This window comes from Phoxinus phoxinus (assembly GCF_949152265.1).
Source record: "Phoxinus phoxinus genome assembly, chromosome: 3".
Classification (NCBI taxonomy): Eukaryota; Metazoa; Chordata; class Actinopteri; order Cypriniformes; family Leuciscidae; genus Phoxinus; species Phoxinus phoxinus.
In genome coordinates this window covers 26523727-26540081 of record NC_136878.1, presented here as the reverse complement: position 1 = coordinate 26540081, position 16355 = coordinate 26523727, and the positions used below count along the sequence as shown (strand labels likewise).

At 40.9% G+C, this 16355-nt stretch overlaps 1 protein-coding gene across 1 annotated transcript; it reads left to right on the top strand.

Moving 5' to 3' along the window:
- Window positions 1–453: 453 nt before the first annotated feature.
- On the top strand, window positions 454–15328 carry LOC306995255 (IgGFc-binding protein). The gene is made up of 26 exons (XM_079606698.1): window positions 454–472; window positions 571–621; window positions 819–1991; window positions 2090–2430; window positions 2537–3110; window positions 3273–3877; window positions 4018–4588; window positions 4708–5306; window positions 5403–5967; window positions 6083–6279; window positions 6438–6576; window positions 6679–7283; window positions 7428–7998; window positions 8079–8677; window positions 8774–9338; window positions 9503–9699; window positions 9796–9934; window positions 10026–10630; window positions 10771–11341; window positions 11422–12020; window positions 12117–12681; window positions 12844–13040; window positions 13136–13274; window positions 13754–14082; window positions 14375–14933; window positions 15018–15328. Coding segments are annotated over exons 2-26 (11055 nt in total). The 5' UTR covers window positions 454–472; window positions 571–572; the 3' UTR covers window positions 15020–15328.
- Window positions 15329–16355: the final 1027 nt, after the last annotated feature.

The window sequence follows — 16355 nt, the reverse complement described above, 5'->3', positions numbered from 1 at the left end:
CACCCAGAATTAATGAATAAACTGTGAACACTCAAGCACGACTAGCAGGAAATGTTTAGCTGAAGCCACCGCTGCTAAAGGACGCTCATAGGCTTTGTGAATGTTCAATGTATTTAGTGACATATTTGGTTTATTTGAAGGAAATGTACACAGTGGTGTGTTCATTTAAATCCAAATACACACACTTCAAACCGTCTGAATCTTTCCCTCCTTTAAGTATATTTGGTTTACAAACTCACAAATATTATGTTTAATAAAAAAAATTCTGTTGACAGTTCCATGTTTGTTATAGCAGTGATGCATAACATTGTTTACAGTATTCTGTTTATTAGCTTCAATTTACACACCTTTTTATGTACCTTAAAAATTAGATCCTGTTTCCGGAAATGATTTTTTTTTTACGTTACCAGCAATACTATATAAGCCCTCCCTTTTAAAACAAGATTTTGTTCACAAGAGACCTGGCCTTCAGGTAAGTAGGCTATTCTCTTGAATTACGTTCATCATTTTAAAACTAGATTTTAAACTAAAATCATCAGGAGTGGTAAATGTATTGTTACTCTGTTACAGTCATGGAGACACGGTCTTTTCTTTTCTGCGTGGCAGTTTTAACAGTCACTGGTAAGATAAATTATATTGTATTATAATATGGTTTCGAACCCATAATAGAGATTTAATGGCAACTAACTTTTTCTCCTAGTACTTTGATAATGCTTTTATATACTAATAATAATGTTTGCTTTACTAAATATATATCACTATATAAATACGTTTAAAGAAAATGGCATTGACAATATTGTGTTTCTGTTTTACTACAGCAGTCAGCGGATGTCCAATAGGGCGTGAATTCATCACTGCTTTTATGACAAATTACCAATATGGAAAAGCCAGTCCGACTCTCTCCATAACAGCACAGGATTCCCCAGCCACTGTGAAAGTTGAGATAAAGGGACTGAGTTACAGTGAAAATGTGAACATAGGACGAGGTGAGACCAAACGGATTGTCCTGCCAGCAAACACTGAGATGGAAGGTGACGGAGTCTTCCGCAAAACTGTTTCCATCTCTTCTACTGCTCATATCTCGGTTGTATCATCCAACTTAAAGGAATACACCGGAGACAGCAGTGTGATCTTCCCGATAAATCAACTTGGCAAGAGTTATGTAGTTTTTACTCCAAACACGGGTCCAAGTCCATATAAAAAGCTGGTAGCCATAATCAATGGCAATTATATGAACACAATTGAGATTGTCTCCATTTCAGGATTTTTTTGGAAAGCCACAAAGACCAAAACTATCACTTTGGCTCCCTACGAAGTTTATCAACTTCGCAGTCTGGACAATTTGTCTGGAACGAAAATCAAATCCACGTCTCCAGTAGCTGTCCTGGCCGGACACGAGTGCTCCATGATCATAGGCACCTGTGAGCATGTCTATGAGCAGCTGGTACCAATTGAGTCTCTCTCCAACGAATACCTGGTCCCTGCAATGCATCAGTCCTTCAGCCAAGACACAGCCTATGTGGTTGCCCCAGAGGACAACACTATTGTGTCCATTTTCAAGAGGCATAAGTATCCCCAAAAAAGAAAGCTCAATTCTGGAGATGTTTTAGCTGTTGATGTGAGCAGAAATGCTATGCTCATCCAAAGTAGCAAAAACATCATGGTAATGTATTTCAGTAGCAATTTTCCAAATGACGAGTTTCTAACCAATGTCATACCAACCTCTGAGATGTCAAAATCATGGACCATTTACTCTCAAGATGGCTTTGATAACACTGTTGTTGTTGTTGCTGAAGCAGCATCAGCCTCCACTATCAGCGGTTCACTGAAATGGAAAACGTTCCCTGCTAATGACAAATTTGTATGGGCTACCAAGTCAATTGGTTCACAGAAAGGTCCCATCACCATATCAGGTGATTCGCTGATGGCTGCTTATGTTTTTGGTGGAAAACCAAGGCATGGATATGCCACAACAGGAGTGTGTAACACAGGTAAGAAATCATGTCTGAACAATGTTTTCCTTGTTCGTACAATCAGTCAGAAATGACATATGTTTTATAACTGATCGAAATTACTTGTGTTCCCTAAGTTTTTACGCCAATACCGCCTCCATCAGACCCCTGTGAGACCGTTAAGTGCCGTCAGCAGGAAGAGTGCAGAAAGGGTGTCTGCGTTCCCACTTCCACTGCCACATGTCAGGCAGTTGGCGATCCTCATTACAAAACATTTGATGGAAAATTATTTGACTTTCAGGGAACTTGCACCTACGTCATGGCAAACAATACAAAGCCTCAAAAAGGCCTCGCACCATTTACTATCTTGGCAAAGAATAATCACCGGGGAAGTAAAAGGGTGGCATATGTAAGGACGGTTTCTGTCCTTGTGTACAATCACACCGTGGTGGCTGGCAGCCAAAGAGGAATAGTAGAGGTAAAAGTAAAAAGCACTTTATAATGTTTTTTGATGCATTTTAAACCACACTGAACAATATGTAAATCTCTTTCTTTGGTGTTTGTGTTCTTGTTTTTCATTCTAGTTTGATGGTGAAAATACTTACCTGCCCTTGACTATAGATGGTGGCAAAATAAAAGTGGATCAGAGGGGATTGAATGTTATTATATCAACTGATTTTGGCTTAGAGGTTAAATATGACTGGAATATGATGTTGTATATCACAGCTCCAAGCAGCTATTACCAGAATGTTGGTGGTCTTTGTGGAAACTATAATGGTGACCGAAGAGATGAATATATTGATCCCAAAGGCAAGGTGCTCTCCAATGTCATTGAGTTTGCCAAGACCTGGAAAGTTCCAGATAATGATATGTTTTGTAATGATGACTGTAATGGACAATGCCCAAGTTGCTCTTTAAATCTTCAAGAGGAGTACAAAAAAGACACAAACTGTGGTGTCATTGGTAAAACTGATGGGCCATTTGCTAATTGCCACAACACTGTGGATCCCCACATGTATGTAGATAATTGTGTCTATGATGTCTGTATTAACAACGGTATCAGAAACTTCCTCTGCAACAACATTCAAAGCTACGTTGATGCTTGCATGTCAGCTGGAATCAAAATCACTGGAAAGTGGAGGACACTTTCCAACTGCCGTAAGTGCATATGTATATATGTGAGATTTAAATCTATTCAATATTTAGATTAAAGAATGTGAATGGAACATTGGTGCTGTTTGTTCAATAATGGGATTTTGGACAATTAATGTGACACATAATCAGAATATTTATATTTTTGTTTTCCTCTTCTGTTCCAAGCTCTGGACTGTCCAGTCAACATGCATTATGATGCATGCGGCACTGCCTGTGCCCCTTCTTGTGCTGATCGAGATGCCCCAGACAAGTGCACACTGCCATGTGTGGAAGGCTGCCAGTGCAATGCAGGTTTTGTCCGCAGTGGAGATGAATGCATACCTGTGAAAAAGTGTGGCTGCACTTACAAAGGCCGATATTATCTAGCTGAGCAGACATTTTGGAGTGACAATAAATGCACAGAGAAATGTGTGTGCAACCCTCAAACTGGAAAGGTAGATTGTACAATGACAAAATGTAAGAAGTCCCAAGTGTGTGACACACGGAATGGAGTGAGAGATTGTTACCCAATGTCCTATAGTACCTGCCAGGGTGCAGGGGATCCACACTACCGCACATTTGATGGTAAACCGTTTGACTTTCAAGGAACCTGTACCTATTATTTGTCCAAGCTACTCAATACAGCTGACCCATCATTGATACCTTTTGAGGTGCTGGTCAAGAATGAGAACAGAGGAAGAAACTTGGCAGTTGCTTACACTAAGACTGTATCCATAACAGTCTATGGATACACAATTGTCTTGAGTAAAGATGACCCAGGCAAAGTGAAGGTCAGTACATTTAAAACTCTTACACAAATAATATGAATAACTGCATAAAGGCATGAACAAATGTCATTGTAAGCTAACCTACAAAAAACAATACTTTTAACAAAAACTTTTGTTAATTGGTTGGTTACTGTGTCCTAAAGGTCAACAATCTGTATGTGAACTTGCCATTTGAACAAGAAGATGGTCGATTCTCCATATTCCGTAGTGGGTACTTTGGTGTGATAAAAACTGACTTTGATCTGACATTGAAATTCAACTGGGATAGCCACGTAGCACTGACTCTCCCCAGCACTTACTACAGTCAAGTGGGGGGGCTTTGCGGCAACTGGAATGACAATGTCAACGATGATTTGCTGACTCCTGACAAAACTCTTGCTGCAACCCCAACCATTTTTGGAACCAGCTGGAAAGTCAAGGATGACCCTGGATGCTCAGATGGATGTCAGGGCAAAGCATGTCCTAAATGTGATGCCATGGAGAGAAACAAAGTCACTTTTACAAAGCCTTGCAGCAAGATCACTGACAAACAGGGACCATTCAAAAGCTGTCATAATAAAGTGAATCCAAATCAGTTTTATGAGGATTGTGTGTATGATATGTGTATGTACGGTGGTCATTCGTCAGCACTCTGTAGTGCTCTTACTGCATACACAGCTGCTTGCCAAGATGCACTTGGCCAAGTGGAATCCTGGAGAACTGACCGTTTCTGCCGTTAGTGTTAATTCCAACCACATTTACTTCTCTTTAAGATTTTTAAATACATGTTACTATTGTAAATATTTAGAAAATTGTCCTTAATATCATTTGTCCTTAATATCATTTGTCCACAGCTGCATCATGTATGGACAACAGCCACTATGAAGTTTGTGCAACAGGATGTTCCCAGACATGCCAAGGCCTCACTGAGCCCAAGGGCTGTGCGGGGACTCCCTGCATTGAAGGCTGTATTTGTGACGAGGGCTTTGTCCTGAGCGATGGTGAATGTGTGCCTATAGAACAGTGTGGCTGTTCTTACGAGGGCCATTACTATCAACTGGGTCAGGAATTCTTCCTTCAGGACAAGTGCCAGCAGAGATGTGTCTGCAAAGAGAATGGAAGAGTTCAGTGTAATGATGGATTCACCTGCAAACCAAACGAGAAGTGCCAGGTTCTGAATGGAGTTCTGGGCTGTTTCCCAGAGAGCAAAGCCATTTGCTCAGTGTCAGGCTTTGGGCTTTATCAGACATTCGATGGGAAGTCCTTCACTGTTGAAGGAGACTGTGAGTATAGATTGGCAGAGACAGCTCAGAACAAGGATGAGGACATGAACTCTTTCAGTGTATTAGTGAAACAGCAGTCCTCCTCTGAGATAGTCTTTACACGAAGTGTGGAAATACAAATAGAACAATCCACGATTACTTTGCTGCCCGGCCACATCTGGGAGGTTCAGGTAATGTACTGGTTACTGAAACTCTAACAATAGTTTTAAGTGATCAAATACTGTTGTCTAAAATGTTTAAGTTTTATGTTGGTATTTTCTTTACAGGTAGACAACGTGAAAACCAATCTCCCCGTGACTGTGGAGGAAGGACTGGTACAAGTCTATCAGAACGGTGTTAACATTGTTGTGGAAACAGATTTTGGATTGAAACTGACATATGATACAGTCTCCATGGCCAAAATCGAGATCCCTTCCACTTTTAAAAATGTAGTCAAAGGTCTCTGTGGTAACTACAATGGAAACAGCGCAGATGATTTTCTCCTGTCAGGCGGTATTCAGACATCTTCCGTGGTAGATTTTGCTGAGTCCTGGGTTTCGTCATCAGACAAACTAATGTGCCAAACAATTTGTGGCCCAAAATGTTTGAATCCGGACAAAGACAAACAGACAGAGGCAGAAACAGCTTGCAGTATGCTAATCACAGCGAAGGGACCATTTTCTGGTTGTTACGAAAAAATTCCACCACAGAAATTCTTTGATGAATGCGTTAAAGATATGGCAGCACAACCAAAAGACAAGACAGTTCACTGTCGCCACATACAAAGGTATGTTGCCAGCTGTCAAGAGATTGGGACGTCAATCAACAGCTGGAGGAATAAAACCTTCTGTCGTAAGTGGCTGCATATTTTAGTTTGAAAAATAACTCTCCTCTAGCCTATCTACGTAATGCCCCTTAATGCACCAAACCCTAAGTTTTTCTTTAAAATTTCACTGGTTTCTTCCAGCACTCACATGTTTCAAAAACAGTCACTATGAACTCTGCGCTGACACCTGTTCCTCGACCTGTGCAAGCCTGACAAAGTCACAGAAATGCCCAATGTGTCAGGAAGGATGTCAGTGTGATGATGGCTTCTTGTTTGATGGAGGTGAATGTACGACTTTAGATGATTGTGGTTGTAATATAAATGGAAAGTTTTACAAGGTGAGAATCTATCTGGTCTGTTCTTTTTATTTAATTTTTACTTATTTATTTATTGCTAATAGTACTCAAATGTGACACCAACCACGGAAAAAAAAACAGTGACTTTTTTATCTTTCCCACCAAAATATCATATCATATTTCTTTAATATATTTTGCAGTCTGGTGAGACAGTCATTCGGGGAGAGTGTGAAGAGAAATGCTTCTGCAAAGCTGGAGAGTTCTCATGTGAACCCTTGGAATGTAATGAAGATCAGATCTGTGGCAAAAAAGATGGCGCTATTGGGTGCTACAGCAAAGGTATTTATGTTTAAAAGAAGTGCACCATGAAAGCAAAATATATGTTTATTTACCAGGTACAGTATTTACATGTTCTCTCTTTTCTCTGTTTAATCCTTCAAGCAACTTACTGTCCAGTCAACATGCATTATGATGCCTGCGGCACTGCCTGTGCTCCCTCTTGTGCTGATCGAGATGGTCCAGATGAGTGTACACTGCCATGTGTGGACGGCTGCCAGTGCAATGCAGGTTTTGTCCGCAGTGGAGATGAATGCATACCTGTGAAAAAGTGTGGCTGCACTTACAAAGGCCGATATTATCTAGCTGAGCAGACATTTTGGGGTGAGAAACAATGCACAGAGAAATGTGTGTGCAACCCTCAAACTGGAAATGTTGAATGCACACCAACAAAGTGTAAGAATCCCCTAGTGTGTGGCACACGGAATGGAGTAAAAGATTGTTACCCATTGTCCTATGGTACCTGCCAGGGTGCAGGGGACCCACACTACCGCACATTTGATGGTAAAGCCTTTGATTTCCAAGGAACCTGTACCTATTATTTGTCCAAGCTACTCAATACAGCTGACCCATCATTGATACCGTTTGAGGTGCTGGTCAAGAATGAGAACAGAGGAAGAAACTTGGCAGTTGCTTACACTAAGACTGTATCCATAACAGTGTATGGATACACAATTGTCTTAAGTAAGGAAAGCCCACGCAAAGTGAAGGTCAGTTCATCAAAAAGACTCTTCTACCTGTAATACGAAAAACTGCATGCATATCAAGTCGAATGTTACTGTACACTCACTCACCTACAAAAAAAATACACATGGTTTTGAATATTAATTTATTTGGATGAATTTGTCTTAAAGGTCAACAATCTTTATGTGAATTTGCCATTTGAACTGGAAGATGGTCGACTTTCAATATTCTACAGTGGGTACTTTGGCGTGATAAAAACTGACTTTGATCTGACATTGAAATTCAACTGGGATAGCCACGTAGCACTGACTCTCCCCAGCACTTACTACAGTCAAGTGGGGGGGCTTTGCGGCAACTGGAATGACAATGTCAATGATGATTTGGTTACTCCTAACAACACCCTTGCTTCAAACCCAACCATTTTTGGAACCAGCTGGAAAGTCAAGGATGACCCTGGATGCTCAGATGGATGTCAGGGCAAAGCATGTCCTAAATGTGACGCCACAGAGAGAAACCAAATAACTTTTACAAAGCCTTGCAGCAAGATCACTGACAAACAGGGACCATTCAAAGGCTGCCATAATAAACTGAATCCAAATCAGTTTTATGAGGATTGTGTGTATGATATGTGTATGTACGGTGGTCATTCATCAGCACTCTGTAGTGCTCTTACTGCATACACAGCTGCTTGCCAAGATGCACTTGGCCAAGTGGAATCCTGGAGAACCTACAGTCTTTGCCGTTAGTATTGCTTTATTTAAAATATAATTATAACTCATTACTCAAGTTTGACATTAGTTCTTAATATGATCTGTCCACAGCTACAAACTGTAAGGCACACAGCCACTATGAGGTTTGTGCGACAGGATGCCCACAGACGTGCCGTGGCCTCACTGAGCCCAAGAGCTGTATGGGAACTCCCTGTGTTGAAGGTTGCACATGTGACAAAGGCTTTGTCCTGAGCGATGGTGAGTGTGTGGCTGCACAGCAGTGTGGCTGTAGTGAGAAGGGCCGGTACTATCAGCTGGGTCAGGAATTCTTCCCTCAGGACAAGTGCCAGCAGAGATGTGTCTGCAAAGAGAATGGAAGAGTTCAGTGTAATGATGGATTCACCTGCAAACCAAACGAGAAGTGCCAGGTTCTGAATGGAGTTCTGGGCTGTTTCCCAGAGAGCAAAGCCATTTGCTCAGTGTCAGGCTTTGGGCTTTATCAGACATTCGATGGGAAGTCCTTCACTGTTGAAGGAGACTGTGAGTATAGATTGGCAGAGACAGCTCAGAACAAGGAGAAGGACATGAACTCTTTTAGTGTATTAGTCAAACAGCAGTCCTCCTCTGAGGTAATCTTTACTCGAAGAGTGGAAATACAAATAAAACAATCCACAATTACTTTGCTGCCCGGCCACATCTGGGAGGTTCAGGTAATGTACTGGTTACTGAAACTCTAACAATAGATTTAAGTGATCAAATACTGTTGTCTAAAATGTTGAAGTTTTATGTTGGTATTTTCTTTACAGGTAGACAACGTGAAAACCAATCTCCCCGTGACTGTGAATGATGGACTGGTACAAGTCTATCAGAGCGGTGTCAACATAGTTGTGGAAACATATTTTGGAATGAAACTGACATATGATACAGTCTCCATGGCCAAAATCGAGATCCCATCCACTTTTAAAAACGTAGTCAAAGGTCTCTGTGGTAACTACAATGGAAACAGCGCAGATGATTTTCTCCTGCCAGATGGTATTCAGACATCTTCCGTGGTAGATTTTGCTGAGGCCTGGGTTTCACCATCAGACAAAATGATGTGCCAAACAATTTGTGGCCCCAAATGTTTAAATCCGGACAAAGACAAACAGACAGAGGCAGAAACAGCTTGCAGTATGCTAATCACAGAGAAGGGACCATTTTCTGGATGTTTCGAAAAAATTCCCCCTCAGAAATTGTTCGATGAATGTGTTAAAGATGTGGCAGCACAACCAAAAGACAAGACAGTTCACTGTCGCCACATACAAAGGTATGTTGCCAGCTGTCAAGAGATTGGGACATCAATCAGCAACTGGAGGAATAACACCTTCTGTCGTAAGTGTCTGCATGTTCCTCAAATGACCCTCTTCTTGCTTATCCTCTTGCTGGCTTTCTTTTTACGTGGCCTTTCGTCGAGGAAGATACTATGTAAAATTAAATATTCTCTCTAAAAACTGATTTCTGAGCCAGTCTCTAAAAACAATCTTGTATTCTTCCAGCACTCAAGTGTTCGGCAAACAGTCACTATGAGCTTTGTGCTGACACTTGTTCTTCAACCTGCGCCAGCCTGACTAACTCACAGGATTGTCCACCATGTCAGGAAGGATGTCAATGTGATGATGGCTTCTTGTTTGATGGAGGTGAATGTAAGACTTTGCAGGACTGTGGTTGTGATGTAGATGGAAAGTTTTACAAGGTGAGAAACCATTCCAGTTTCTTTCTTGCAGTAGTCAAACATCACACTAGTCACAGAAAAAAACTGACACTTGTCGTCTCTTATTTTTTTCTGCAGTCAGGTGAGACAGTCATTCAAGGACAGTGTAAAGAGAAATGCCTCTGCAAAGCCGGAGTGTTCTCCTGTGAACCAATGAAATGTGATGCAGATCAGATATGTGGCAAAAAATATGGTGCCATTGGGTGCTACAACAAAGGTATTTGTATTTATAACAAGTGTACCATACAAAATATGTTTATATACCAGGCATTTATATTTTCTTTCTTTTCTCTGTTTAATCCTTCAAGCAACTTACTGTCCAGTCAACATGCATTATGATGCCTGCGGCACTGCCTGTGCTCCCACTTGTGCTGATCGAGGTGCCCCAAACAAGTGCACACTGCCATGTGTGGACGGCTGCCAGTGCAATGCAGGTTTTGTCCGCAGTGGAGATGGATGCATATCTGTAAAAAAGTGTGGCTGCACTTACAAAGGCCAAGTTTATCTAGCAGAGCAGACATTTTGGAGTGAGAAACAATGCACAGAGAAATGTGTGTGCAACCCTCAAACTGGAAATGTTGAATGCACACCATCAAAGTGTAAGAAACCCCTAGTGTGTGACACACAGAATGGTGTGAAAGATTGTTACCCAATGTCTTATAGTACCTGCCAGGGTGCAGGGGACCCACACTACCGCACATTTGATGGTAAAGCCTTTGATTTCCAAGGAACTTGTACCTATTATTTGTCCAAGCTTCTCAATACAGCTGACCCATCATTGATACCGTTTGAGGTGCTGGTCAAGAATGAGAACAGAGGAAGAAACTTGGCAGTTGCTTACACTAAGACTGTATCCATAACAGTGTATGGATACACAATTGTCTTAAGTAAGGAAGGCCCACGCAAAGTGAAGGTCAGTTCATCAAAAAAGACTCTTCTACCTGTAATACGAAAAACGGCATGCATAGCAAGTCGAATGTTACTGTACACTCACCTACAAAAAAATACACATGGTTTTGAATATTAATTTATTTGGATGAATTTGTCTTAAAGGTCAACAATCTGTATGTGAAATTGCCATTTGAACTAGAAGATGGTCGACTTTCAATATTCTACAGTGGGTACTTTGGCGTGATAAAAACTGACTTTGATCTGACATTGAAATTCAACTGGGATAGCCACGTAGCACTGACTCTCCCCAGCACTTACTACAGTCAAGTGGGGGGACTTTGCGGCAACTGGAATGACAATGTCAATGATGATTTGCTGACTCCTGACAAAACTCTTGCTGCAACCCCAACCATTTTTGGAACTAGCTGGAAAGTCAAGGATGACCCTGGATGCTCAGATGGATGTCAGGGCAAAGCATGTCCTAAATGTGACGCCACAGAGAGAAACCAAGTCACTTTTACAAAGCCTTGCAGCAAGATCACTGACAAACAGGGACCATTCAAAGGCTGCCATAATAAACTGAATCCAAATCAGTTTTATGAGGATTGTGTGTATGATATGTGTATGTACGGTGGTCATTCATCAGCACTCTGTAGTGCTCTTACTGCATACACAGCTGCTTGCCAAGATGCACTTGGCCAAGTGGAATCCTGGAGAACCTACAGTCTTTGCCGTTAGTATTGCTTTATTTAAAATATAATTATAACTCATTACTCAAGTTTGACATTAGTTCTTAATATGATCTGTCCACAGCTACAAACTGTAAGGCACACAGCCACTATGAGGTTTGTGCGACAGGATGCCCACAGACGTGCCGTGGCCTCACTGAGCCCAAGAGCTGTATGGGAACTCCCTGTGTTGAAGGTTGCATATGTGACAAAGGCTTTGTCCTGAGCGATGGTGAGTGTGTGGCTGCACAGCAGTGTGGCTGTAGTGAGAAGGGCCAGTACTATCAGCTGGGTCAGGAATTCTTCCCTCAGGACAAGTGCCAGCAGAGATGTGTCTGCAAAGAGAATGGAAGAGTTCAGTGTAATGATGGATTCACCTGCAAACCAAACGAGAAGTGCCAGGTTCTGAATGGAGTTCTGGGCTGTTTCCCAGAGAGCAAAGCCATTTGCTCAGTGTCAGGCTTTGGGCTTTATCAGACATTCGATGGGAAGTCCTTCACTGTTGAAGGAGACTGTGAGTATAGATTGGCAGAGACAGCTCAGAACAAGGATGAGGACATGAACTCTTTCAGGGTATTAGTGAAACAGCAGTCCTCCTCTGAGATAGTCTTTACTCGAAGTGTGGAAATACAAATAAAACAATCCACGATTACTTTGCTGCCCGGCCACATCTGGGAGGTTCAGGTAATGTACTGGTTACTTATACACTTACAATAGTTTTAAGTGATCAAATACTGTTGTCTAAAATGTTTAAGTTTTATGTTGGTATTTTCTTTACAGGTAGACAACGTGAAAACCAATCTCCCCGTGACTGTGAATGATGGACTGGTACAAGTCTATCAGAGCGGTGTTAACATTGTTGTGGAAACAGATTTTGGATTGAAACTGACATATGATACAGTCTCCATGGCCAAAATCGAGATCCCATCCACTTTTAAAAATGCAGTCAGAGGTCTCTGTGGTAACTACAATGGAAACGGTGCAGATGATTTTCTCCTGCCAGATGGTATTCAGACATCTTCCGTGGAGTACTTTGCTGAGGCCTGGGTTTCCCCATCAGATAAAATAATGTGCCAAACCATTTGTGGCCCCAAATGTTTAAATCCGGACAAAGACAAACAGACAGAGGCAGAAACAGCTTGCAGTATGCTAATCATAGAAAAGGGACCATTTTCTGGTTGTTACGAAAACATTCCACCTCAGAAGTTCTACGATGAATGTGTTAAAGATGTGGCAGCACAACCAAAAGACAAGACAGTTCACTGTCGCCACATACAAAGGTATGTTGCCAGCTGTCAAGAGATTGGGACATCAATCAACAACTGGAGGAATAACACCTTCTGTCGTAAGTGTCTGCATGTTCCTCAAATTACCCTCTTCTTGCTTGGCCTCTTGCTGGCCTTCTTTTTACGTAACCTTTAGTTGAAGAAGATAGTGTAAAATTAAATATTATCTCTAAAAACTGATTACTGGGCCAGTCTCTAAAAACAATCTTGAATTCTTCCAGCACTCAAGTGTTCGGCAAACAGTCACTATGAGCTTTGTGCTGACACTTGTTCTTCCACCTGCGCCAGCCTGACTAACTCACAGGATTGTCCACCATGTCAGGAAGGATGTCAGTGTGATGATGGCTTCTTGTTTGATGGAGGTGAATGTAAGACTTTGCAGGACTGTGGTTGTAATGTAGATGGAAAGTTTTACAAGGTGAGAAACCATTCCAGATTCTTTCTTGCAGTAGTCAAACATCACACTAGTCACAGGAAAAAAATGACACTTGTTGTCTCTTATTTTTTCTGCAGTCAGGTGAGACAGTCATTCAAGGACAGTGTAAAGAGAAATGCCTCTGCAAAACTGGAATGTTCTCCTGTGAACCATTGAAATGTGATGAAGATCAGATCTGTGACAAAAAAGAAGGTGTAACTGGGTGCTACAAGAAAGGTAAGTTTATCTATTAGGGATGGTAAGATTGGCATGAAAGCTAACGATGCGATGCATTGATTTAAATAAGTGTGCATTGGATACAAGTTGGCATTTGTATCGCGATACATCATTTCTAACATATCTGCTATTTAGAAAGTGCATGGCCAATCATTTGTGAACAATATTTTATTATGTAACTGCTGCGTTCACACTGAACGCGGATAGAGCGTCTGGAGCGAGTGATTTCCATGTTAAGTCAATGTAAAGACGCGTTGACGCGCGTCTGGAGGTCCTGCGGCGCGATAGACGCATTTAGCGTGGGGCGATGGACGCGATTTCGCCTCATTCGTGCGTCCAGTTCGACTAGATTGATTTCTCGTTTCGCACCGGCCTCAGTTATGGAGATGCACATCCCTAATATCTATAATGAACATTGTAAAGAATTTCCCAATTAGGTTTAAATGAAACCATAATACAGATGTACACCTCTGTTCCAGATCCTTGCAGTAACTATAAGTGCCGTGAACAAGAGTACTGCACTGTAAAGGACAATAAGGCACTGTGCGTTGCACAGTCAAAGGCCTCTTGCATTGCCAAAGGAGATCCTCATTACAAAACCTTTGATGGAAACCACTTCTCCTTCCAGGGTACTTGCTCCTATACTTTAGTTAAAACTTCAGGCAAAGACCTAACACTAACACCTTTCAGCATCGTCAACAAGAATGAGATGCTCAAAGGCACACGTGGTTCTTACGTAAAGTCAGCCACCATTACAGTCAGAGGACATGACATCACTTTCATCCAAGGCAACCGCAATCGTGTGACAGTAAGTCAGTACCATCAAGTCAATGTTAAAACATCTCAGTGTCCCTCTAAGGTAATATTATATATCAGGGGAACCTTGCACCCAGAGGGCTACCTTCCTACAGACTTCAGTTCCAACCTTGCTCAAACACACCTGCTATTTTCAAGTAATTTTCAGCTTGGGTGGTTCAGATGTGTTCAATTAGGGTTGGAGCTAAAATCTCCAGGAGCAGGGTTGACTATACCCCTGTTGTACACTTTGGAAATTCTCTACTTAATATGTCTGTTGCTTGCTCTCATTTTATCCTATCCAGATTGATGGCACAGTTTCAAACCTTCCTGTAAGTTTAAACTCTGAGGGGATCAACGTAACGCAATCGGGCACTACAGGGGTCCTGCAGACAGATTTTGGCTTGGAGGTCATGTTTAATTGGGCGGATACCCTCATGGTGACATTGTCCAGTAGCTATTATAATAACATAGTTGGAATGTGTGGAACCTACAGTAATGACCTGCATGATGATTATGTCACACCGAGTGGTAACAGCATGACAGACATCACAGAATGGGCAAAGTCTTGGAGTGTCCCTGAAAGCAATAGCAACTGCTGGCACTTTCCCCCTTGCTCAGAAGATAAGAAGTTACTATATAGTGGACAAAGCTACTGTGGCTTGTTAGAGAATGCGAAGGGCCCATTTGCCCAGTGCCATGACACAATCTCAAAGAGGCGATTCGCTGCTGACTGCCTTTTCCAAATGTGTCTCAATGATGGAAGTCAAAAGGCTTTCTGCAATGCCTTCAATAATTATGTGTCCTCCTGTGCACTGGCAAAGGCTGATGTGTCTCCAGAGTGGAAACAGCTCGCTAACTGCTGTAAGTCATGGCCATGACTCACAATCTTTGTTTAATATATGTTACATTAATGCTAACACCTTTCCTGTCTTTTATTCCCAACAGGATGAAGATTTTTTTCTCAAGTCGCTTGGATCCCTGTGAAAATGCAAATTACTAAATAAATAATATTCTGTTTTGCATTTCACAATTAATATATTGACATACAATATATAACAGTTTTTGTCATTACTTAATATCACATTATGTAATATTAGACTTGGTGTTTAAAATTGATGTTTTATGACTACATATAGATTTATCCTATCCAATCAGTCTATAGTAAATCTTGGGTTAAATTGCTCTGATTTATTCCTTCAAATGCCTCCATAATTTACATTCTTATTAAATTCTTGCATCTATGTGCATTATGCTGATTTCATTTAGCTGTGTCATTTCCTGTGTCTGTTATTATAAGTGCCTATAGTCATTAACAGAAATATAGGTTATGCTAATTGTATGTCAGCTTCTAATATTGACATATCAATAATAAGGATGTATTTAATATAGACATTCAACTGCTCCAGACACATCAAAGCATCCACCAATTTGCAACAGTTAATATTTCAGATGCTGTTCAACACTCACACTAACCAATTCAATTTGATTGAAAATGCTACATTGTGCAGCCTAATAATATTTATAGTGTCTTGCATAAGTATTCAAAAACCTTTTTATTTCCTATAAATAAATATTAAACCTATTTATTTCACATTGTGTTATGTTGCTGCCGTATGTTAAACTGCTTTACATTACTTTTCCCCCCCACATAAATATACACTCCATACACCATAATGACAAAGCAAATAACAGATATTTGACAACTTTGCAAGTGTATTAAAAAACTGAAATAAGTACATTACATAATAATTAAAATCCTTAAATCAGTACTTAAAGCACCTTTACGGCCTCAAGTCTTTTGGGGTATGAGCTTTGCACATCTGACTGCATTTTGGGGATTTTCTGCCATTCTACCCCTCAAATCCTCTCAAGCTCTGTCAGGTTGGATGAGGACTGTCGGTGGACAGCCATTTTCAGGTTTCTCCAAAGATATTAGATTGGGTTCTAGCCCAGGCTCTGGCTGCGCCACTTAAGGACGTTCACAGAGTTGTCCTTAAGCCAATTGTGCATTGTCTTAGTTGTGTGCTAAGGGTTATTTAATTAAGGCTAACTCTATATTGTGCACCCCTTTGCATATAGGTTTAAATGGTATGTAAAATGTATAGGTTTAAACATTAAAGTAAGAAAGTAAGAAATATTATTTTTAAAAAAACGTGTACATGCAAAGATAATATGGCTGCATACAATTAGTTTTTTTTTTTTTTTTACATTTGTGATAAGGTGAGATGTATCACATGTATATGATTAGCATTTTTTTAAAGGGGTGGTAAAGTATGATTTCAC

Excerpts from the sequence above, each read along its gene's own strand:
- LOC306995255 (XM_079606698.1), top strand. The coding sequence starts at position 573 with ATGGAGACACGGTCTTTTCTTTTCTGCGTGGCAGTTTTAACAGTCACT. Across the intron at positions 5,968-6,082 it reads GAGGAATAAAACCTTCTGTC|CACTCACATGTTTCAAAAAC; the intron begins GTAAGTGGCTGC and ends GGTTTCTTCCAG. Across the intron at positions 7,284-7,427 it reads AAAGCCCACGCAAAGTGAAG|GTCAACAATCTTTATGTGAA; the intron begins GTCAGTTCATCA and ends TTTGTCTTAAAG.